This window comes from Kryptolebias marmoratus, linkage group LG20, assembly GCF_001649575.2.
Source record: "Kryptolebias marmoratus isolate JLee-2015 linkage group LG20, ASM164957v2, whole genome shotgun sequence".
Classification (NCBI taxonomy): Eukaryota; Metazoa; Chordata; class Actinopteri; order Cyprinodontiformes; family Rivulidae; genus Kryptolebias; species Kryptolebias marmoratus.
The window spans coordinates 4,354,102-4,379,390 of NC_051449.1; the positions used below are offsets into that span (position 1 = coordinate 4,354,102).

At 39.5% G+C, this 25,289-nt stretch overlaps 1 protein-coding gene across 1 annotated transcript in view; it reads left to right on the top strand.

The window, feature by feature from the left end:
* Positions 1–25,289, top strand: part of ak5 (adenylate kinase 5) — a 68,333-nt gene that overhangs the window by 6,775 nt on the left and 36,269 nt on the right. Inside the window, exons 4-6 of the mRNA XM_017410816.3 lie at positions 2,193–2,365; positions 8,081–8,194; positions 19,578–19,769. Coding sequence (XP_017266305.1) covers positions 2,193–2,365; positions 8,081–8,194; positions 19,578–19,769 — 479 coding nt within the window. The remainder of the gene's footprint in view (positions 1–2,192; positions 2,366–8,080; positions 8,195–19,577; positions 19,770–25,289) is intronic.

A 25,289-nucleotide genomic window follows, 5' to 3' on the forward strand; every position in this document is an offset into this window, starting at 1 on the left:
CATAAACGCATCGACAAACACTTTGTGTCTGCAAAACATGTGAGGAGAGCTGCAGACCAGGGACAATCCAGAAATGCTCATGAATGTCAGTTTAGAAGCTATCAAAGTTCTCAAATAAAGCACCTTTTGAGAATGTCAATGTTTGTTGGTAATTATCTTACAAAACAAGGAAGTATTTTTTGTTTATTTATTAAATTATGGTATTTTATTGATTTTAGTAAAAAAAATTGCAACTTTTAGGAAAATGCCCACAAAATCAGGCATTTTAGCCGCAACATTCACAAAAAATGTCCGCGAAATCCTGGAGGGACTGATATTAGAATACAAAACAATAATAATAATAAGCAAAATAGCAAAACTGACTGTAAGAATAAATAATAAAGTGCAGTTAAAGCAACCTGAAATAAAAGCCAAGGATAAAAAGCGTGTCTTTTAAAGAAGATTTAAACCGTCACGAGTCTGGGCAGATCTAATGAGCGCTGCTGGCTGGTCCAGAGCCTGGGGGCAGCTGGCCCAAAGGCTCAGTCGCTTCTGGTCTTCAGCCTTGTTTTAGGGGAACAACATTTGGAGGATTAAATAAAAAAATAGAAGTGGAAATTTGTAAGGAAAAGAAAACTGCACTGCAATGAGATCATCGTTGTACACAAGAGTGAAACTCCAGACAGAAAGAAACAAAAGGAAGAAGAAATAATCCAATTAAGTCACTAAAAGCAAGTCGGAACTGTAAAAACGATCCATAAAAGTGAAAGATGTTACGACCTCTCATCCACACTGCTTATCAAGTCCTTATATTTTCATTCTGTGTATCCTGACAGTAATAAAAAAAATCAATCTTTGTTTTGAATGTTGTGGCTTTTAGCAGTTACGGGTTTATCTCTTAAGCTATTATGAAAAAATACTCCCATGTTTTATATGTTAATGGAGACAATCGAGGGCACAAGTTTACTTCCTTAGCATTTAGAGAATTATCATGGCCGCCAGTTAAATACTAAAAGGTCATTTTAGGTTAGAAAGCTCCTTCCAAGGAAAAGAAAGACTATTTGACTGGCGTTATAGACTCTGTTAGGGGCTTTTTCCCCTCAAACGTAGCCCAATCCAGTCAAAAGCTTCATCAAGACTATATGAGAGCATCTAAAGTCTGAGTTTTTTGTCTAATAGTCACATGAAGGTGCTTCGTCTTTAAATAAACCCAGACTATGAATGCTTGAAGGATTTTTTGTGCACATAATTGAGTAACTATTGATACTTATTTTGCTTCATACATAAAACAGGAATCACCTCGCTGAAACCCGGCTCTCAAAATCTATTTCTAATCTGGTGCAAGCTGCATTATTGATCTCTGATTTGCAGGTTTTCTTCACTCGGTTGCACGCTCTTTAAACATCATTCCCAGAAAAAAGAAATCAATTTGGACGCTGACACCATGTTAGCATGAACTTCTCCCCCCTTTGTGAATTTTCTGAATAATTTCGCTTCACTTTGGTCCACCTTTAAATTAAAAAAATCATTTAAAAACTTAATTTTTTTCTGTGACAAATGGAATCTAGAAATGAAACAGTTATCAACCCAGAAAGCCTCAAATTCAGGTGATTTTTTACACATTTCATGCAATAAGTCAGTTTTATAAAATCATTATGTTTCTTTTTAACTGACTAGATTCCCAATAAGACGTTTTGCTCAAAATATCAACTTTATCTGGTTCTGAAAACGTGCACATTTTGTTTATTTATGATCATTTAACGCTCAGAATTTTGTTTCTCTGGAATATGAAAACGTTGTCACTCCTCTGCACATCATTTTTCTAATGAAATGCAGCGAAAAGAAACGATTTCTTGTCAGAAATGTAGGAGGTTCACACGTACCTGTTTCTTACATTCCCTCCTCCCCCACAAACAAACACACACACACAGTCTCACACAGCCTCGTTTTCTCTCACTCAAAGCACACACTCGCCTACACTCGCCCACACACATCATTTTTTACACTCAAGCTCACGGCAAAAAAGTAAATAAATAAACACCTAGCATTCCTTCAATGCATATCCTTCAGCAGTAGTTATGGAGACATTGTGCTAAAACAGACAAACACACAATCACAGGAAAAACATTATCACCTTCCTTTTGCCCCTTTTGGCAGAAGGGCGATAATAAAATCTCCCCAAACATCAACATCTCTGTCTCCCTGTGATTTAGGTGGACCTGGCAGTGGCAAAGGAACCCAGAGCCTGAAGATCGCCGAGCGCTACGGCTTCCACTACATGTCTGTCGGCGAGCTGCTGAGGAAGAAGATGATCCACAACGCCACCAGCAACCGGAAGTGGAGCCTCATCGCCAAAATCATCACCAACGGAGAGCTGGCACCGCAGGTAGAGGAGGAGCAGAGATGTGTGCATGTGTTGCACGAGATGTAGCACTTGGACTCTCAGCTACAACCACACCAAACTTTAATGCAGGGGTGTCCAATCCTGGTCCTGGAAGGCCACTATCCTGCATGTTTTCCTTGTTTTCCTGCTCCAACACACCTGATTCAGTGGTTTAATCACCTCTTCATGTTCTGCAGAAGCCTGTTAATCACCCATTGATTCAAATCAGGTGTGTTGGAGCAGAGAAACAAGTAAAACCTGCAGGATAGTGGCCCTCGAGGACCAGGATTGGAGACCCCCTGTGTTACAGCTTCAGAAACCTACTCCACCACGTCCCTATTGTTGTGAGGATCAGGCGTGGCCAAATACTCTTGCCTTTTGGGTTCTATAAAGTGTCAATATTAATAAATAAGTTTGTTTTTTTAACTGTGAAACATACAAAGAATAATTGCAATCGGTTCCAGAAGCAACATGTACCTCAGGGGTGTCCAATCCTGGTCCTCGAGGGCCACCATCCTGCAGGTTTTACTTGTTCCTCTGCTCCAACACACCTGATCTGAATCAATGGGTGATTAACAGGCTTCTGCAGAACAAGAAGACGTGATTTAACGACTGAATCAGGTGTGTTGGAGCAGGGAAACAAGGAAAACATGCAGGATGGTGGGCCTGAGGACCAGGATTGGAGACCCCTGCTTTAGAGCAATACCTGTAAAGTTGACTAAATTACAGCTAATTTAGTGTTTTCTAAGGCCAGTTGGCTGTGGTGGCCATAATATTATAATATTCAAGGCCCTTTTAATCTTCGTTTAACAACAAAACATAAATTCAGCCTCCATATCGAAGGGTTATAAAAAAGGATTATGTAAATGTCAATAAAACAGGCTATGAGAAGCATAAGTACCTAAAGGATCTATCAGTTTTAGTTTGTTTATGTAGCTCTATTTAAATAAAACTCTTTGTCAAGCTTTTTGAGTTCTATAACTTTATATAACACAGCAGCCGTAAGTGACTCACTGATGTTTCTCTGGTTGGGATGAGAAATTCTCGTGTTTTATACGAAATGACCCGAAACAACCTGAGCGATGCTAACCCTCTGCATATATTTTGATAGTAGGAGCATTAGAGGGGGTCATTACTGTCAACAGAGTCCTTGGGATTTACTGGCAATGCTCCGAGGCCACCGCCGCCGCCGCCTGCGTCACAAAGAGCCCGTTTTAGTTCGTGCCCTCTCATGAATTATCTTCAGTAACTGCCTTGCTCATCGTTCATCATCCTCTCCTCGCAGGTTTGAGACGTCACTTGTCCCTTCAGCGCTTCGGTCCAGATGTCAGTTCGGACAAACAGGAAAGTAGGCCAAACAGATCGAACATAAAGGCTGTCGGGACATTTATTTCATATGAGAATTAAAGTAAATAAGATTAGAATTTGATTTCAAATCACCCTGCCTGTTTCAATCAAGGACGGTGGAGAAAGAGATGAACCCAGAGCACAGACGCATGATAAAAACGAAAATTTATTTAAAAAAGCAAAACTAAACGTAACAAAAACCGAGACGAGGCGAGGAACGAGAACAACGGGAGACTAGAGACATTGAACCAGCCAGGAAGTGGAGAAAGTAACCAGGTTTTAAAGCTGAGGGTAATTATGGGAAGTGGGCACAGGTGAGTGATAAGTGGGCTTGGCAGGAAAACAAGTGCTGACTGAGGACAGGTGGATGATGGCAAACCGACATTTCAACCCGGAGAGACTCACGACAAAGAGAAGCTGCAATTAAATGCTTTTATTTGACATGAATGACATGAGAATTTTGGCGCTTGGACCCCAGCGGAAGATGCGAGTGTCGACAATAGCAATGCGCTTCGACGAGAAGCTCAGGTTGAGCATTAGAGGCGTCTTCCCCGGGCCGGACACTGGTGGTGGAGGTCGAAGAGGGGAAGGAAGCTTGAGGGAACTGGGAAACTAGGGGTGGAGATGGGCTGAAGTTCGGCCGGTGAACGAATGAGGCCATGATGGAGGTCCTTTTAAACGAAGGCTTGCTTGCTGATTGGATAAGCTGGAGGGACGGTCGGACACTAATAGGCTGGAGTGGAGGTGCTCGACGCAGCGATTAGTTGCAGGTGATGCTGAAGCAGGTCTTCCAGTCTGAATTTACGCCTAGGCTTCATCAAACAGGAAAACAACAAAGACAATACGCCAAAATAAAAAAATAAACAGAAACAAAACACTAAATACAGAAAGAAACACACAGTCAAAACTATAAAGATTATATAAAAACTGACAGACATGTAAGAATTAAAGCGCAGAACGATGAGGGATAGTTTACTGATTGGTCATTGATCCAAGGATGCTGAGGATGAAGCTCTCTGCCGAGTCACACGACTCGGTGTTTTTACGAACCTCTGTTCTCCTAAAGACCCGCCGGTCTTCTCTGCGGGACGTCTGACAGTCTGCTCTAAAACTGAAGACTCAAAGCTACTTTTTAAAATATATTTTTAGCCGGTGAAAAGTGTTCAAAGAGGATGATTTTAAAGTCAGTGCTGCAAGTGACCAGATGGTTTCCAGTTTTTCTCTTTTTTTAACCTTTAACATATTAATAATTCAAGCCACCGCATGATGTAATAATTTATGTATTTCTAACAGAAGTTTGTGCAACAGAAATGTGAATCTGAGCATCATTTTTTTTGAGGATTTTGCCTTTTAATTTGAGGAAAATAATTTTTTAAGAGCTTGATGATCGTGATGAAAGAAAACTCGGCTTTCGGTGATAAAATTAAGCTTTGTTAAGTTTTGTTTTTCAGCTTTTCTACAGTTCAAAACACTGTATGTGGATTCTAACACTGCAAACATAAAAGTATCTGCAATAAATCATCAGCAGTTGATGATTAACTTATTTCCCCAAAAACGTTTTGCATATTGACACAGTGTTAGTTTTAAGAGTCAGATTCGAACATCCACGCTATCATCGCAACTGAAATGTGTTTTATTTACACATTATTAAGATGTTTTCCTAACTTTTAATTTGTAACAAAGTGGTAAAGTGAAGGGGATCAAATTATAACCTGCAACTCAAAGTAAGAAATCAAGAAGTAAAAATGAGGAAAATCAAGACTGGACCCGACAAGTCCCACGTTCCCACTTGACGTTCTCACACCTTTCGTATTGTTAATAAAGAGCACCATGGAGTGACCTTTCCTGTCGGCATTTACTGTTATTATAGCCATTGTGTTAGGTTTCGCCTCAGAAGAACTGCTGACATTTATCAGACTTCCCTTCGTGTTGAAAAGTAACTCTAACGTTTCCTGATGAAGTGTCAGTTTGAGCCGAGGAAATCTGGACCCAATAAGAATTTTAATTGTTGTGTAATGATTTGTAGCTTTAAGTTATTTGGACTTTAGACTGTAAACCTTGGTAATATGTCCCTGTTGTAGTTAGATATCTTAGATTATTCTACTATAATATGGAGACATTGTTAGACTTGTTAGGTAGTTGTACATAAACTCAAAGAATGGATTCTGCTTTTCACGTTTACGAGTTACGCATCAATATATCTGGAAAACCAGTGGAGTAAACACTGTTTTATATTGTTCAGGATAACCTTTTTCTTCATACTTCACAATGACTAACTTTAAACGACAACAAAATAATTGCTTCATCTTGAAAAAACGTCATAAAAATCTGTGGTTCTTTTCCCCACATGTTTTATATTTATCCAACAAAGCTGTTTTTTGCTTGTTCAAGTATTCAGACCATAATTCCAGCTGTAAAAAAAGCTTTTTGAGGCTTTATTTCAGCAGGATGAGCGAACTTAAATCCTCCTCCATCTACTGAACTGTACTTTCCTGCTTTGTGAGGACAAAATAAAAGCTCTCAAAAACGGAACAACAATTAAAAAATAGGCTTTTCATCTTGTTTATTATTTCCTGCAAATAGCAACATAATGCAATGTGTCACTTTTGATAGATGTGAAAATTGCAATCATGACTCGTTAGCGATGACGCAAAGCAAACATCTGAGCTCAGAGCGTACGGCGCTCTGCATGGAAAGCCTCCACACGTCTGTTTCGTGTAACGAATGAGTAAACGGGGTGATTTTAGACCCTTTGTGTTCGTGGGTGGATTCTCTCTGCTCCACGCTTTGCATTTCTGCGAGAAACAGAGACTAAATCTAAAAGCCTTTCTTAGATTGGCCCCTCTGATTTAATCTGTTTTAGGGATACTAGATGTGGATTAATCTCTGCATGGTATCCTAGACCACTGGTTGCATTCTGATATTGACGGAAATTAAACATCTGTGTAAGTCATGTTATTTTTAGATCAGAGCGTTGCTCATTTATCTCTGCCAGATCGTGAGTTGCATTCAGCCTGCAGAAATGCGTTCAAACATGTTGACCTCCTCCAGCCAAGAGGAAGTAAATGATGCTGAGAGAAGTTGTCGTTTTCTGGCTCCAGGAGCTCCGAACTCTGCTGCAGTTACAGATATTAAAGGATCATCAGATGAAAATGTGTTGCATTGAGGAAGCGTCCAAAGGACCTGTTTTAAGCTTCTTCAAACTAACGGCCCAGCATTCCTTAATTTCATGCCAGAGTTTCAGGCTGAGATCATCTTGCATTGAGAAATGACAGCTGTAGCCATTTTGATCAAACCTTGAAAAATAACAATATATTTAACACTCTGTGATGTCTTACTCAGAGTACAATGTGTTGTGAACGAGTCTCAGGTACGGCCACATCAGATTTTAGCTCAGGGGTCTCCAATCCTGGTCCTGGAGGACCTCTATCCTGCAGGTTTTCCTTGTTTCTCTGCTCCAACACACCTGATTCAGTGGTTAAATCACCTCTTCTTGTTCTACAGAAACCTGTTAATGACACACTGATCCAAATCAGGTGTGTTGGAGCAGAGGAACAAGTAAAACATGCAGGATGGTGGCTCTCCAGGACCAGGGTTGCCTACCCCTGTTTTAGCTCGATATGTGTAAAATCAGCAGCATTGTAGCTTTTCTAATATACAGTTGTCTGTGGTAACCTTGTTAAACTGAATTGGCTTCAAATCTTAGTCAGTTGTAGAGGTATATCCAGCATTTATTTCCTGAAAGTTTCATTAAAATCTATCCAGCTGCATACAAGATATTTTGCTAACAGACAGACACAGTTGGCATCAATAGCTAATGCCGAGCGTAAGTTAGGGATCACTCTCAGCTGCTGTCACAACAAATTTTATCTCAACGTCTGTGAAAATGACCGAGTTAGAGCCATTTTTTTTGTATGATAAGATCGCTTTGCTGTGGCGGCCACCTTGAATCGAACTGACTCCAAAAGCTAATTAGCCGTAGATGTCAACCCAGTGATTACCTTCTGAGAGTTTCATTAAAATCCATTCAATGATTCATGAGATATTTTGCTAACGGTACAAACAAACACAAACACATAGACATCGGAAAAATCATTCGCCTTCAGGCAATAATTAGCTTACTGGTTAGGTTGGTGATGACTGCTTTATGATCTGTTACAGAGATTTTTCTCTCCTCAAGCAGGACCCCCACTCCCCCACTCTTATTTGTATTGATCAAAAACCTAATGATCCCCTGCAGTTACAGCAGCTGCTTGTTCTGGCTGCGTCTAACATTGTTTTATTGCTTTTTTTGGCATTTAGAGCGCAGCTTCTGTGTGAAAGTAATAATAACTCGTGTTGCCTTTTTTTTTTTGCTCTGTTTTTTTCCAGGAGACGACAATAACCGAGATAAAACAGAAGATTATGAAGATCCCAGACGCTAACGGCATCGTCATAGACGGGTTCCCTCGGGACGTTGGACAGGCCCTGTCCTTCGAAGACCAGGTGAGTGTCTCTTATTAGGTTTATTCATCTTCTGAGGACATTTTCATCTCCGTGTCAGACGGTATTTCCTGGTTCGTACTCTTAATTGGCTAACAGAGGAAGTCGCTGCCGCAGGCTTTGTTTTTCCAACCAGAAATGCCAGAAGGAACATGTTTTGCTAAAACGAGCAAGAATATTAAATATCTGCAGTGTGTGACACGTGCACGAGCTGCAGCAGTGACGAAGGGGCTGGTAATACCTGAACAAAGAGTTTTTAATCCTTTAATAAAGTTCATGTTAGGAGTTTGGAGCGGTGGAATGAGCGATGATTTATCAGTTTATCAACCAAAACTGGCCAATTTTAAATTTAACCTGCTTGACCAAAGCCTGGCCTGTGAAATACTCAAACATCCGTTTTTTTTGACAATGATCAAAAATCAAATGTTTCTTCCCTTGACCTTAAAACTGCAGTTCCAGACAGATATGAGCCGCTGTTTGTATGATATACATTTTTTATTTGAGCTTACTTTTAAATCACTACTGGAGGAACGAAATAGCTTTTTTTTTGTCTGCATTCGGCATAAGATAAAGGTAGGATTTTCTTTTTAAAATGATGTCAAACATCGTGCATTCTTTTCTAAAATAGGGATAAACTCACATTTTGTTAAGTTTGAATGTGTAATATTGTTCAATTGTGCTATTTCACAGATTTAAAATAATGTTTCTGTTTCAATAAAAGGCTCTGTTGGGATGTAACTGGAAAAATGAACTGAGCACAGAGACAAGGATGTGACTTATAAATCATTTTGAGTCGTTATTGTATAAAACAAAACCAAAAAAACTGCACAATATTCGATAAACTGCTATTGTGTGGTCTGATTTATGGCAAGAATTCACAAGAATTATTACTTTTATGGCTAGGAATAAATACTATTTTCAGGAAAGAAAGGGGTCGTTTCAGTAAAAGTTATCTGAGGTGAACAGTGAATAAGTTTCAAGCTGCTGAATGAGCGTTTCTTATGGCAACAAATAAAGCTGCCATGCTAGTGTTGCTAAGAGACTGCAGCAATAAACAGAAAAAAGCACAACTCTGCAGTCTTTACCAAATATTTGGTCCCTTTTTTGGCAAGCTTACCTCTGGTTATGTAACTGGAGGCTTTAGCCATCTGTCTCTTCAGCATCCAGAGCTGATGAAGAAGAATCCGGCTCCTAAACTTCTCTTTTTTTTGGAAAACAGAAGCTTTTATTGCTTCATTCTTTCTCCTGCACACTGATTATTGTAATGCGATTCACAAATATATAAACACCAAGATAACATTAGTCCCATTTGCACTTGTTCATTTAATATACTGTAAAAAATACAACTTAAATAGGGAGTTAAATGGAGCAGAAAATGTATTTTTTTAAATTCAAGCCTTAGCAGCGGAAACATACAGATCATCTATGCTGCAACCTGATAACAGCTGTGGAATAGCTGGGAAAAAGCACTATCATATCATATCATATCATATCATATCATATCATATCGTATCGGATCAGATCGGATCAGATCGGATCAGATCGGATCATGTTGTATCATATCGTGTCGTATCATGTTTTATCGTATCGTATCAGAATAATAAACTGGTCAGTTTACCTGCAGCATCAGGCTGACTGTTCCATCTCTGCACGTGCGTCATATTTCATCTCAGCTCTGTCCTAAATTCACACCAGTCACATTTATGATGCTTTTAGTCAGCTGCTGCTTCTGACCTGCTCTTTTCCATTTGCCGCCCAGTTGGTGTTCCTAAAGTGAGCCGGTATCACCGGACGACCGGGCGACTCGGCAATGTTTTATAGTCTTTGCAAGCATCTGACCTCCTACAATAAAGTGTCCTGGAACAGGACTCACAGATGCCTGCAGCTGTCGTTCTGAATGTTTTCACTCATTTTCTGAGATCCGCCGTTATATCTGCCAATTTAAGCAGGAATTTAAACAAAGCGTGTCATTAAAAACATCTGTAAAGTGTAAAAAATGAGAATAAATGTTTCTCTAGCCTTAATAAAGTTAGAGTCTTAGGATTTAGAAGCATTAGTCTACAGTACATACAGCTGATTGCGTAACTGCGTGACACAAAGTGCTTTCGATTACTTTCAAAGAGATCGATGATCGTTTGTCCAATCAAATTCACGTAATGTTTATGAACTTTTAAGTGAGCTGTCATTGACTTCATGAAGGATTTGATCTTTTTGGGTCACTCCAGTCAAAGTCCGACTTTGTAAAATGGGTTTAAATAAGCTGCTTTATGGGGAACAAGAGGGACCGTCGTTAGAGAAAAGGATTTATTTTCCAAACATGAAGATTTGCTTCATTCCACAGCGGCTCAACTTATTGTTCCAGATGTTATTTTAGCTGCTGTGATAGAACAAAATGAGAAACTGTTACTAATACAAGCCTATAGTTTAATGTAACATCAAAATATTAAAAAAAACAAGGGTCTTTTTTTATCTGCGACTCTCTCACTCATCTGAGAGTCTTGAACGTGTGAATGCTGTTAAAATATTAGCAAATAAAATAATCCATTATGTTACTAGTCTAAATAAGTAACTGACACGTTTATAAAGTTAATTTATTAGTTATTTGCATAATAAACTTCCTGTTGTCAGACTTTTTGTCAGTAAATTCAACTAAATAAACGGTGCTGGAATCATAATTCCACCCCATTCACATGCATTCTGTATTTTTCTTTAATAACTTGCAAATGAAAGTCACAAAATTAAAAGAAATTGCAGATATTTAGTTTTCATTAGAAACCCACTGGTTTATTTAGTAACTCTTGTGGGTTTTATTGTTTTGTATTGGATGTTCCCTAAGATATAATCAAATTCATAGATAAAGAAATAAACTTTTTTGTTTTTTTTTTTTTCCATGTATGTATGACTTATTATTGCTTTTTGAGATTAGAAGATCATTATACACTGGTTGTGTTTTGGGTCACGCAAATTCATTTTATTTTAACTTTTTGTTAAAAATAAAAATAAAATGAAATAAAAGCATCAATGATTTATAGTAAATGTGGAAAAAAAGAAGTTGCTGAATAACTCTGGATGTCTAAAAAGTCCTAAAATAGCATTTTTTACTTCCACGCTTGTCCGTTTTTGATTTAAAAACAAAAACCAGCTCTTCCCATGACGCTCTGTGGAGCTCCAGTCTCGTCTAATGTCTTCGCTGCATCCTCTCGTCACAGTGGTAGTCGTTCCTCCTCTCCCTGTTTTTGTGAAAGGGCCAAATCTCGTCGTAGTGAGAGCTCACGTCGTGGTCGCTGCTGTAAGAAACCGAACAAACAAACTGGGTGACATAGTTTGGGGCTGGAACGTGTGAAACTAGAGGGAGTTTAACCAGAAAACGCCCCCCTGCAATCAGCCATTCTGCGTCACAAATGATCTGTTACTGCGAGGCGATTCAGCAGCTCCAGTTGTTTCATCATAAATCAGATTAGATGTGATTAAAGATGCCTTTTCTCTGCATCTCTGCATCTGCTGAGGGTGTAAACAAGAAAAATAAACACTTTGTTGATGCCTAACTTGCACATTCGAGAGTGAGTTGACACATTTTCAGATTCAAGAAGCCTGGAAAACATCTAATTAATCCCTCGTCTCATGATTTGCTAAATCACATTTCATGACCGATAATCTTCCAAAAGCAATTTAGTTGACTAGATTGCATTTACTGTTGCAATGTTATTTATCTGCTTAAAATGATTCCTAAAAGGGCTGGAGGCAGTCTGTAAATGGACCCCTGGGGTTAAATAAGGACTGCGGGGAGTTCAGCGGAGATGAAAACGCGTTGATAAGACACGCGTCCAGTTTTTGTTTATAACCATGTCCACGCAACCGGAGCAAAACAGCTCGTGCAGCCGCTGATGATGACTAGACAGGAGCTGATGAGCGCTCAGCCCGTGATGCGCCGGAGCAGCAGCCCTGGTAGGTACAATCGAATAAAGTGGCAGCTGGTTATTAAAGAGTGGTTTGTGTGGCTCGGGGGGGGAAAGAGAGAAAAACAACAGTGAGACAAATGAGGCACCGAGACCTTGTGCTGTCGGGGTGAGAGCAGATTAGGCAGCGAAACTCCAGCTTGTAGAAAAGAAAAATAAGCACAAATACCATAATACAGTCGGAGTGGCTTAAAGAAGCAGCCTGACCTCGAGGGAAATATTGCTTTAAATGTTTGTCCAGAGTCACATAAATAATGCTCTCATGTCCTCTTTTCTCCTTCCAACCTGGTCCTGCTCCTACATTTCAGGGAGTCTTGATTCTTTTGCAATGAAATTATCCAACCAAACAAATTAAGATTTGTTTTCAAAGTGTTACGGTCAACATATTATGTTTACAGCAACAAAATAAAAGATCAGTCCATTGCTTTAAAATGCGAACTAGTCTGTCTAATATGTTTATCGCGAACTGATCCACCGTCGTTACTTATTGCGAGGGACACATCTTCTTTGTCTTGAAACTCCAACACAAATCCTGTCACATCTGTTTACGTAAAAGAAATTGGCAATAACTAGAGTAAGTCGAAATCTAGGACTAGAGTTTTGTAGCTTTAGAAAGTGGGATTGGGCTCGGAATTTAGATCTGTGAATAAAATCAAAATCAACCTAACTGTGTTGAAGTTGCAAGCTGGTAAACCAGTAATATTAAGTATAATTAGCAACACAAGATGAAAGCGATGCATTTCTCTGCAGCATGCTCGATAATAGAAACTGTACAGCAGGGGTCTCCAATCCTGGTCCTCAGGGCCACCATCCTGCAGGTTTTCCTTGTTTCTCTGCTCCAACACACCTGATTTGAATCAATGGGTGATTAACAGGCTTCTGCAGAACATGAAGAGGTAATTTAACCACTGAATCAGGTGTGTTGGAGCAGGGAAACAAGGAAAACCTGCAGGATGGTGGCCCTGAGGACCAGGATTGGAGACCCCTGCTGTACAGTTTTATGTAACAAACGGTATACTGACATACAAACAAACAGAAGTCCCTTTAAATAGATTGTTACTGCAGCTGTACTTATGTGTGTGAATACATAAATGCAGCCTGAAAGTTGCTATCTTTGTGTACCTTCTTGTTTAATCCTAATTTTGCAAAATGACAAACATCTATTGGAAAACAAAACAAGAACTCGTGCAACAAACCCTGATCAAACCTGGATGTTTGTGAACCACGTTTACCATATTTTATAGTTATTACCCAGTGAGCCAGAACAGAAAAAGAGTTTTGCATGGCTCTTAATTTTAACGGATGGATGTTTGCATTTTATTTCCTCTTTGATTGCAAAGCAAAGCTCAGGTTTCGGATCTCTGTGTTGCCTTCAAAAAAGAGCAATAAAGAAAACAAGCATCTGCGTTCGTTAACTTATCTCCGCTCGGTTTTTACTTAACTTAACTTTAATTCCACACACGATCCTTTCATGCATTTTTCCTTTTTTTAAACAGAATAAAACTGAGGAGGAAGCTTCCAGTTTTCCAGAAGGGTAACGCTGTAGTTCTTTGTTGCTAAGAAACGTCTTTGTGTCGTTTCAAGATCGGGTTTGATATCTGACATATTCAGCCTGCTCGGCTCGAGTTAAACCTCCAGCAAATCCGTGTTGCCTTCAGGTAAAATATGACCTTTCGGCGCGAGCAGAAAACGCAGCAAAGAGTAAAGAGATGGAAAGCGATACTGGCTGTATGAGATTAGAAGTACACGCGGATGTCTTTCACTCATGAAATCAAATTATGGGCAGGAGCAGACGTTTGGTGATTCCATGCATGGATGAGATGGATTTACCAGAGAAAACTACAGCAGATGTGAAACAAGAGACGATATTTAAAGAAAATCTAATTATCCTGCATTCATTTATAGTACAAATTACAGCATTTTCTTATTTAGTCTGCATTGTTGCTAAAACATGTCAAACATGCATTATTTTACTTTTCAAATATGGTAAAAAATGCACCATAGTTCTAAGAGCAAACTCGGTGGTTTGTTGCTCAGGATTTGTCTTTTTCTATTCGCAGCAGGGCAACACTTGTGAGCCGGGAGAGGAGCGTAGGGGAACGAGAACAGGAAGAAGATGAAAGCCTGAAAGAGAGGCTGCAGGGAATAACGTTAAAGAAGCCAGACAGCAGAAGAAGAAGAAGAAACGCGGTCGGATAGAAAATCAACCGCTCAGATTTGAGTTGTGTTTGCCTGGATTTGAAAATCCAAGATCGGGTTTCAGGATATTAACATGTTTATCTGGAATTTACCGAACATCTTGAACCGTAAAACAAACGTCAGGAGAAAATAATCCAGCTCAGAGAGTGGACAGAGTGGTTTGGATGCAGTAAAAACTCAGAAAAACAAAACCTAGCATGACCTATAAAAGGTTAAAAATGATTCACAGACTTTCAAGCCATTTAGGTGCTGCTTTATGCATCAAATGGTTCTCATCCTGAAAGGTTCACTACTTTACTTTCGATCCCATATTCCCCAGCTCTGGGATGACCGGTCCTCTGAGGACCTGCAGCATCCATTTTCATTACTCACCCCATGCTGGCACTTTGCCCTTTACAGCATCACAGCAGCCATTTATGAGGCACTGCTGCTCCCTTTATAGCTGCCCGGAGAGACTTTCTACCCCTTCATCCTCTTTTCAAACCTGGAGTCGACCTGTTCTTCTCCGTCAGTCTTCCTGCGGGGAAGCCGAAGATGAGTCAAACTTGCACTTAAGCTAAAGAATTTCTTGTTTTTTTAAAATGAAATTTCTACCAATTTAAACTGGCCTGTCACAGTTATTCGGCTGAACTGCAGGAACTTTGACGTGGAGGTCAATACCCTAATTCACATTTTATCCCAAATGTCAAAGAGGGATGAAAACAATATGTTCTGAGAGGAACTAATTACTGCGTATTGAGAGCGCGCAGCACTTAATTTACCTCCTCCCATGAGATCGAGGCTTTCTGCTGCCTTAAAGTCAAGTTACAAAGAACAGTAAGTTATATAATTGTTCTTCTTTTTGCAAACCTACAAAACCCTGACGCTTCGAGGAAAGAAGAAACTAAAACATGCTCTTTTTGTTTTCTGTGACGTGTCAGTCAGAAAGACAGCCACTTGAAAAGGAAGTAATTGGTGACATTTAAAGAATATGTGCAGGTCACAGGTTTTTTTCATAAATTGGTGCCTGTTTTTTGCTCATTTTGGAGCAAATGTTTAATTTAAAACCAGTTAAATAGCCTCACTGCTCGTAATTAATCTGTTGGTGTTTAGGAGCACTGTTTAAAAAATAAAGTTAATTGTTTTATCGTCAAAATTAGAATAGAAGCTGTTCCAAATTGTCTTGTTTGGGTGAAGAATCTCCAAGAATTTGTTGAAGACTTGGTTAATTAATCTATTCTGACAACCAGCGGATTATTATCACCAGGATTTGGGGCAAAACAAGAATATAAGATGCTCAAAAAAACTTTGTTAACTACTGTATTTATCCTTTAATGGGTCACAGGCAGGTGGATCGTTGCTTTTGTCTGCTCCTAAACTCAGAAAAACATGCGCTCCATTCAGTATTAAGTGACTTTTATTTGTCTAAGCAGATAATCAAGAAAATAACCCTCCACTTGAATAAATAAAAGTATTTATTGATGCGCTCTGGGTTCTGTCTGTTCGGTCAGGTAACGGTAAGGTCACACGTTCCTGATACACCTGAGATTAGAGCGTTCGGCCTGAGAACGGCTAAATTATGGATGGAAAAGAGAAAAATATAAAAACAGAATGATCAGATTTATAGACGGGCTGAGACGTCTGATGTCTGAGGCTACAAACTCGAATTAAATGAATTAACCTTGACGAGAGTAAATATCAGATATTTGCTGCTTTTTAGTAGTTTCTAGGTTCTTATTTCTCGCTAGATTAAAGGCTAAGTCTGTAGTTTCTTTTAGAGAAAAACTGTTATTAAATCTACAAAAACAGTCATTTGTTTCTGCTTCATAAAAATCTTTACCTGTCTGCTGCAGCCTCACGGGAAGCTGCTCGTATTCTTTATCTCTGCAGCATTTGTTTAGTTATTTTTCTGAGATCCGGTGCATTTAGCAGATCACCCCCCCCCCCCCCCGAAAGGGTATTAGCTGTCCAGGTTGGTGCAGAGATCCGGTCGACATCTGCTCTCTTATGCAGCTTATATGATTGCGTTTTAAGGGGGAAAGCTTATTGTTTCCCAGCTTTTCAACAAAAGACCCAGCACACAAGTTAATCTTTGTCCTCCAATGTGCTGTAAGGATAATAAATCTGAAAACTCCTCGAAACAAATGACCACAGTGTCCTGCTCTCCACAATCTCAGAAAAATACAGTCGTGTGTGTGCGTGGTCGCCATGGAAACTGAAACTTTGACTGAAAACAGTGGCACACAAATCTGTAGATGCCATTCAAGCTATTTTTTTTTTTTGCCCTGGCAGTGTTTGAGATCAGATGCACACTCTGGAGTGTGCATCCGGTGCTTTTTATGTAACTAGAGGAAGAAATCAAGCGACATTGAATGAATACTTCAATAAAAAAAAAGAGACCTAGATGGTTGCTGGAATGGAAAGCTTTGTGTCGATGTGAGCTGGTTGAACAGTGGTTAAGTTCAAAGGTCAGAGAGTAAAGCTAAAAAATAAACGTCCTATAGATGCTGCTGCTCAGACAGATAACAGCATCTGAATATGAAGCACATTCATCAGAGCTGCTTAGTTATTAAAGACTGTCTGTGTTCTCATTATTACTAATAAAATATATGATGCTCAGGCTTTAGTTAGAGCTGCTTTACTGTTATATCCTGTAAGTACATTTATATTTCTTTAGCTGCAGCAGATAATCATTATTAATGCTGCTATCGAGTCATCTGTTTAGCAGTAATGTCTGATTTAATCTTAAATAACATAACATTATAATAAAAATAATAAGTTGTTAAAAGTTTTAAGCCACTCCTAAACTCTCAAATTTCCACAGAGTTCATTCATTTAAACACCCATTAACTTCCATTGTGTCTGAGCTCCATAAAACTGGAAGAATTTCTTTATTTAACTTGCCATATCTCCTACATAAAACATAAAAATGAACACTTCTGCCACTTACAGTTCATGTTTTTGTTAATCCGATTTACAATTTACACGCAGTGATTTTCTCTTAGGCTTATTTTCTGCTCTGCATTCCTGTCTGCTGGTCTTATTAGGAGTGCTGTCAGAAAGTGAGAGACACAGCTGGGTGGAGACTAACAGCAGCTTTAAAATTTCTTTTGTTTTTGGTTCTTTTTACACTTTTTATGGAGTTCAAACATTGAAAATTTGGCTTTTTGTCAGCTTAGATTATTATAAAAGTAAATCTCAAGTTATTGTTGGGCTTTATTGTTTTAAATAAGTTGAAATTTTGGGCAGAAGCTGCATTGGCACCCTTGAAAATCTTTCTCTATCCACTGCTTCCAAGGAGCCAGAGCTTTTCAGACTCGAACCGATTTATTCTTCCTTTATAATTCATGTTGTCACGTCTCCCGACTTGGATTGCTGTTGTCAATAATTTACCTGCAGATGGTTCCAAAACACAGCTGCGAGGACGCCGCCCGGTTCGAAGAAGAGCCAGCGCATCAACTCAGGCCTTGTCTCCCTGAATTGGTTTCCTGTTTAATTCAGATTTAATTTTAAACCTTCCTGATTAATTTCAGGGCTGTCAGGGGGACAGAAACGTCCTCTTATATCACAGGCTTTCTTCATTCACTCTCGGCTCTCGGGTCTCTTGGATGTGGCTGCAAATCTGTCCCATTGTCATGGTTAAATCTAAACGGTGACACAGCTTTAGAGTTACTGCTCCAAGACTGTAGAAGCAGCTGCCGTTAAATATAACATCTCCTTCCTGTGTTTTTAAACGAAGGGCAGAGATGTGATCTTATTCTCTGTTTTTGGCTCATTCAGTCTGCAGTTCTGTTGATGTCTGTTTATGATTCTCCTTTAATTAAAACCTTGTCTGCATGAATATTTTCTTATGTATTTTCCTTCCATCTGAAATAAAAAGAAGCACTGAAATAACCATGCCAGATACGAACACAAAGAACATTTTGAACAAGTTTTTTTTCAGTTTATTTAACTTTTTGAGCACAGAATCAACGTTTTAATGGCAAAAACTTTACGACAAATCCAAACAGATGTAGGAAAAACAAAGACGTGTGCACAAAATCTTAGTTTGTCAAGCATATGTGGACAATAAAAACAGCTTTATGTTAAATAAAACAAAAAAGGTGTATTTGTAGTAGTTAGATTAATTAAATCAACTCATTTTCTGTAACTGTCAACAACTGTAGATGAATGATGCCAGTTTGACCAAAATGTAGGCAGAAGGCAGGTTTTTCTGATTAATCCGTTGATTTTAAACAAGACAGCTAAACAGAAACAGGCCGAACATTGAATTATGAAACCAAACTCCGGAGCAAAACAGACAAGAAAACTACGAGGATCTGTGGAAAACAGGTGAATGTGGTTCTACTGTGGTCCGGCAGCCATGACAGTTACAAAACAGGAACAAAACCAAGAACACAATTCAGATAAATGACCAAAACTACCAAAACTCAGAACAAAACCATTCATTCAACCAATCTAAACTTTTTTTTAAAATCATTTTTAAGCCCTGAATACCAACTTATCTGTTTTCAGGAGGGTTAAAAGAAACATTTGGAGTATCTGATCAGTCTGTCCTTTACTGAATGACATTGCCATAAAACGTCTGTGAAGCTTCCTGTCTGGTTTTGACCAATCAGAGCAGACATGGCTTTTTAAACGAATGAGCTTAAACTGATTTGAAGACCGAAAACAAAACTGTAAACTTTTAAATAAATAAGGATAAAATGGGCACTTTGCTTCGAATCATCAGAATCTTTGACGTATGTAAGAGCCGAACAGCAACGATTATTCAGTCGTGACACTGATATTCACATTCGAGGATGATGTGAAATGTTGTCTGGTGTGATTTCTGAACACAGATTTGTAATCGCAGTTAATCAGGAGGCTGCATGTGTGATCACACCAGCCGCGTGAAGCAGAAACGTTTAAATACTTCCACGTGAGCTCGTCCAGTCTGTAAAAATGATAAAACTGAGCAGGTTATTTTCTCCTTTCCTTCCTGGGGAGTGCATTACTGAAACTTCTTTTTTAATGTGACAAGCTTCAATCTTTAAGACAGAGAGTTTCACAAACATCAAAGTATTGTGTTCTTCTTTAAATCTTACTGAGATGAGGTCTTTATTTTATTAACATTTCTGCCATGTTTGAAGACAACACTGACCTGAGCTGCTGCTTCGTCGAGTTCAGGGTGAGATTACGTCGGTCCTGTGTGAATAAAAGTTTAGGACTGGCTTTAACAGCTCCATGAATCCTCCTGTCTGGTTTTGCAGATCTGCACTCCGGACCTGGTGGTTTTCCTGGCCTGCACCAACCACCGTTTGAAGGAGAGGCTGCAGAAAAGAGCCGAGCAGCAGGGACGACCCGACGACAACCCGAAGGCCATCGATCGTCGCCTGACCAACTTCAAACAAAACACCATTCCTCTGGTGAAGTACTTCCAGGAGAGGGGCCTTATCGTTACGGTGAGCCCAGTGGGAAACGTCTTTTTTACTTACATAATGAAAAACAGAAACAGCTGCTATAAATCTGCAGGAAATAAAGAAAAAAATGATCATATCACCAAAATTGACTTGTTTTACCGAAAGGAAAACCTGAACACGGGACCAAACTGTTGGCGACAGCTTGCAGCCTGAAACAAACTAACGAGCAAAAAGGTTTCTGGTTGGACATGAAGAGATGAGATCGGCAGCAGAGGGAGAGCATGTAACGAGGTCTGCTCAGAGACGATTTACTGGTTATGTCCAGGACCAGACTACTTAAAACTTTAAAAGCTAATAGTGAAGTTTTAAAATCAATTTGAAAACAAAAAAGGAAGCTAATGAAGACGTGGAGACAGGGGTTATGTGTGCAGAAGATAAACTGCTGGACAGTTTGATGCAGAGATGATTTATCTAAACCAGGGGTCTCCAATCCTGGTCCTGGAGGGCCGCCATCCTGCAGGTTTTACTTGTTCTTCTGCTCCAACACACCTGATTTAAATCAATGGGTGATTAACAGACTGCTGCAGTACATGAAGAGGTGATTTAACCACTGAATCAAGTGTGTTAGAGCAGGGAAACAGGTAAAACATGCAGGATAGTGGCCCTCTGGGACCAGGATTGGCCACCCCTGATCTAAACCAACATAGAGTGAATTACAGTAATCCAGACAGGAGGTGATAAAGTGAAGTGAAATTTATTTATGTAGCACTTTTCAGCAGCAAGGCAATCCAAAGTGCTTTACATTACAGAAACAACAACAGAATCAAATAAACAACAATTAGGCTAAGACAGTCAAAATATGAGCTAAGATTAACTAAACTAAACTAAATATGCAGGAAGGCTAAATAAGCTAACATAAACTGAAACATGACAATGCTAAGCTAAGAGTACAACATGACTAATAGTACAAAAAGGCCCGCTAAACAGCCAACATAAGAATTAAAGGCATGAATAACTCTCTACGGGTCTCTACAGCTTCACTTTGGTAACAAGTCTGAGTTGGAAGAAGCTAACATCTGAACTTTCAAATATCACACCCAGATTTCTGACAGCAGAGCGACCTGACTGAGCCAAAGGACCAAACTATCGCAGTCCTTCCAAGCTCCTTCCATCCTAACATAACGGAGACCGCTGCGCTTTCGAGCATCAAGCCTCACAACGAATTCATTTAACGTCTGAATCACTTTATATTTACCGATCTGATGACATTAGAGGAAAAGTCAGAACATGAATGTCAACTCGAAATTAGAAATCAATGTCGATCAGATTAGTGATTGTTTTCCAGAATATGTTATTCTTGTCATTCAGTCTGAGGAAAACGATGAAACCCTAAATGCACGCTTGCAGAGACCTGTCAGAAACTACGAGGAGGAGGTTTTTAGCTCCTTTTGGTGTAAAGCTGCAGACTGCTGCTGCCGAGGGCTCATTGTTTACTTGAGACCTCTGGGATCTCGGTCAGATTCATTGTAGAGGAGCATCGACTTACTCTCAATATGCGCGAGTCGGGCGCTAATAGGAGCCGTTGTCTCCTGCAGCCGAAAGCCCGCTGCTCTGGTGGGAGTCTCATCGATCTGTCTGAGCCTCAGCGCAGCCTCGTCTTCCTCGCAGCTCCTCGGCTGGAGAGGGAAAAACTTTGTGTGGCTGCACAGGTTGTTATTTCAGGGGTCCTCAGAGCCAGCTGTGTAGAATATTCTCCAGCGGATATCACACTTTTTTGTCTGTTTTCTTCCTGTCTGTCAGTGCAAAACATCTGAATGAAACTTGCATTTCTTGAAGGAATGCATGTTGCCTGCAGCCTTGCATGACGAGGTTATCTGTTAGCGCTCAGATTATGTGTTGGGGACGACTCTCAGCTACATCCACACCAAATTTTAGCTGAAAATCTGTAAAATCTCCTGAGTTGGAGCCATTTTTTGTGCTTGCTAAGGTTGATTAGCTGTGGCAGCCATCTCCAAAGTTTTAAACAAAGCTTCATAGATGCTTGTAGTATGTGTTGAGGGTTACTCTCAGCTACTACCACACTCAATCTTAGCTCAGTATCTGTTCATGTGTTTGCTAGGCTTGATGGGCTGTGGCAGCCATCTTGAATTGGTTGGACTCCAACATTTAATCAGTTGTAGATCTACACTTAATTGATTGCTTTGAGAGTTTTGTGACAATCTGCCCAGTGGTTCATGAGATATTTTACTGACAGACACACACACACATGCATTTACATTATCACCCACAGCCATGAAAGGGTGATAAAGAGGAAATATCTTAAGGTTAAATATCTTTTATGACAAGAATACATTTTTATATAGGATAATTTCTGTCGAACTGGAAATGTTTGGGTGTTTTTGGTCGATAATTTTGCTCATTTTAAATACAACTTATGTTTGAATTAAGCAAATTATCGCCTACAGAATAAAAAACCTCACTTGCTAAGAGTTTTTAAAAGAAGCCAGAGCAATTTTATTTCAAGCAAAATACTTTACTATGTGAAAAGTACAGTGGCTTCCTTTGAAAGGGGATATTTTGCCTCAATTTGAGGTATATTATCTTCGATTACAGATTTTTGTGAAGCTCTGTGTTCTTTTGTTTCCCTTTTTTCAGTTCTCTGTGTTTTCCATCCTGCCGTTTTCTGAACTCCGTCTCCCTGTTTTCATCCCAGCAGCGTAACAACAGAGATATGTTCTGATGGGCTTTTTTTTGTTTTGTTTTATTTCACGATCTCCAAACCTGCATTTCTCTGGACTGTACAGGAAGCTGAGCTGGGGTTCATGAAAGCTCAAATTGCTTCTCGTGATTCCTGGAACGTGTTCAGCTCGAAGCTCTGCAGCAGCAGAGAGAAATACCTGGGACGAATCATAAACGACATGCAGGACAATACAGGCTGTGTGTCACGAGCTGGGAGGTTTATTTGCTCACGTTTAAGTGATTTATTGGCTCTCATTTGTATCACCTGTCGACCTGAATGATGGGCGATCCTGTAATTTCCTGTGTCTCTGTGTGTTTGTCTGCCTCATGAACCAGTTGATGGATTTTTATAGAAACTCTCAGAACGTAATCACAGGATGTCCATCTAAAACTGATTTTGGACCTTTGCAAACACAAAAAATGACTTTAACTCGGTCAGTTTTGCAGATATTGAGCAAAAACTTGGTGGTGGTAGTAGCTGAGAATCATCCCCAACATATATTCTGAGCACTAACTGCACCCAAAATGCAGATAGACAATAGACAAGTGAAGGAAATGAGCAGGTTTTAAAAGCTGCAGGAAATTAGGAGAAGTGGGCACAGGTGAGCAGAGCTGTCAACCACTCATTATTCCCCTGCACATCAGTTACAATGAAGACCAAAACTTAATTAAAACAGAAGCATTTATTTAAAACAAGTGACTTGAATGTGTATATGACATGTATTTGTACTCAGGGCACAACCATGATGACTCACTGCAATGACATGAATTAGTTTATATGAATGTTGATTCAAAACACAATATTTTAGCAGAGATTTCACCTTTTTATCAAATACCAGTGAGGTGTTGTAGTTTTGGAGCTGGACCAGTTNTTAGATTAAGGTTTCACAGATCACACACTTGGTTTCAAATGTTCTGCAATCAGTGCAGAATAATCTGCTCCAGGTTTGAAGTGTCTAGGTGTTGTAGTTTTTTAACTAGAGGAGATTAAAGATGCTGAAGGGAGGGAAAAATTAGCTGGAATCGCTCTTTAGCCATTTTCCGACTCGAAGGCGACGGACGATGTGAATTCCTTCGTGATTTTTGTAGAAAACACCTCGACTGAAAACGGTTTCTTTCGTTTATACGTGTGGATGGCAGGTTCTGCAGGCCCGGTGTGACGATTTGAGCATTTTGAGAACTTATCGATGGTACGATCCTCCTGTAAATTGCTGTTGCCACCTCCTTTCAGCCTCGGAGGAGTTCAGACGGGAACGGCGTCGCTCCTCTTCACCCTCTTGAGTCGTCAAATCTTCGCTGCAATCACAAACACGTCCGACGCCTCGGAAATCAAAAGGCTGGCAGAATCTGAACAAGAAAAAAAAAAAAACTTCATAACAAATTGTAACAAGGATGAACACTTGAAGAATCAGAAGTTCCATTTTACAAGCTCTGTCATAATATATATTATTTGTGTTTCATAATTATGTTTTGATTTCTTTCCACTATAATTTCTGATGGGAGGAAAAGGGTTGCTGTCGTTTGTTGTCTGCTCTTTAGCTGCTGAGGAGCTAAAAATCTTCTTTTATTTTATATATAAGTGTTACAAATACAAAAACAAAACTTTAAGTTGTCTGCAGAAAAAAAACTATGATCTTCCACTTCCTGAAACTCGTCAGATTTAACTGACTAACTCCTTAAAAGACCAACAATCAGGTGAAGATTTGATTCTCAGACAACAGAAGCCATCACTGATGTGAGATGATACAGATTTATTTTGTAAATCTTCCTTCAGGTTTATTTTGCTCTGACTTAGCTGTTTATTTATAGCTTTATCCGTCTTTGACCCTTGGAGTCTATTTTTTCCCATTTATCGGATTCACCCCTAAGTCCCCCGTCTTTATACGTAATCATTTACAAGCCGCAGCTTTATATTGAATTTCAGCTCCCTGTTTGTGAGATTTCTGTTCTGTTTTTCCCTCGCAGTCGTGTTTTTCACTGCAGCAGGCAGTTGTTTTGTAAAGGAGAGGCAGATGGAGCTGATAAACGCAGTTAGAGACGGACTAATGAACAGGTGAAGCTCTCCACATGTGAAAGACTCAAAAAAAACAGGTTAGAGAAGAGTGAATGTTACTTACATTCACAAGGAGAACCAGAACATAAAAAACAGAACTGGTTCAGTGTTTTACTTCGATGTACTTCTTTGTTTTTGTATGGTAAGAATACACAAATTAAAAAGAACTTTTAAAAAGCTCTATTGCCTTCAGAGAATCCAAACAAACCACTAGTAGGAAGTAAAAAAAAGGCAAATATGGCCACAACCATGACAATTTCTGAAGCACTTACAGTCAAATATGTTGGGAGTGACGGAAATGAACCCAGTACGCAGACTCATATTTGCAGGACAAACTAATTTATTCTAAAAGAAGCAAAAACAAATGGCTGACGCGGCAGCAAAGAATAAATAACAAAAACCTCACAAATAATGGCAAAACTGGGAACACGAGGAAACCAGACTGAACTCGACAGCAACACCGAGCCAGTGTGTGTGGGACGTTGTGAGCAGGTTTTTAAAGACAGGAAGTGGACACAGGTGACTGATTCGTAATGAGGAACAGGTGAGGGAGACTGAGTGACGGCATAATAACCAAAATGTAAAACTAAACACAGGGTTAACCAGGAATAAAGCAAAAAACAACTCAAACTCAGACCGGTACAGCGCCCGCTTCACTGCAGACGCTGCACCAATCCGCCTGTCGATCTCCCGCTCCATTTTTCCCCTCATTCGTGAACAAGACCCCGAGACACTTAAACTTAAACAGAAGCTGGCTCACGCTACCTTTC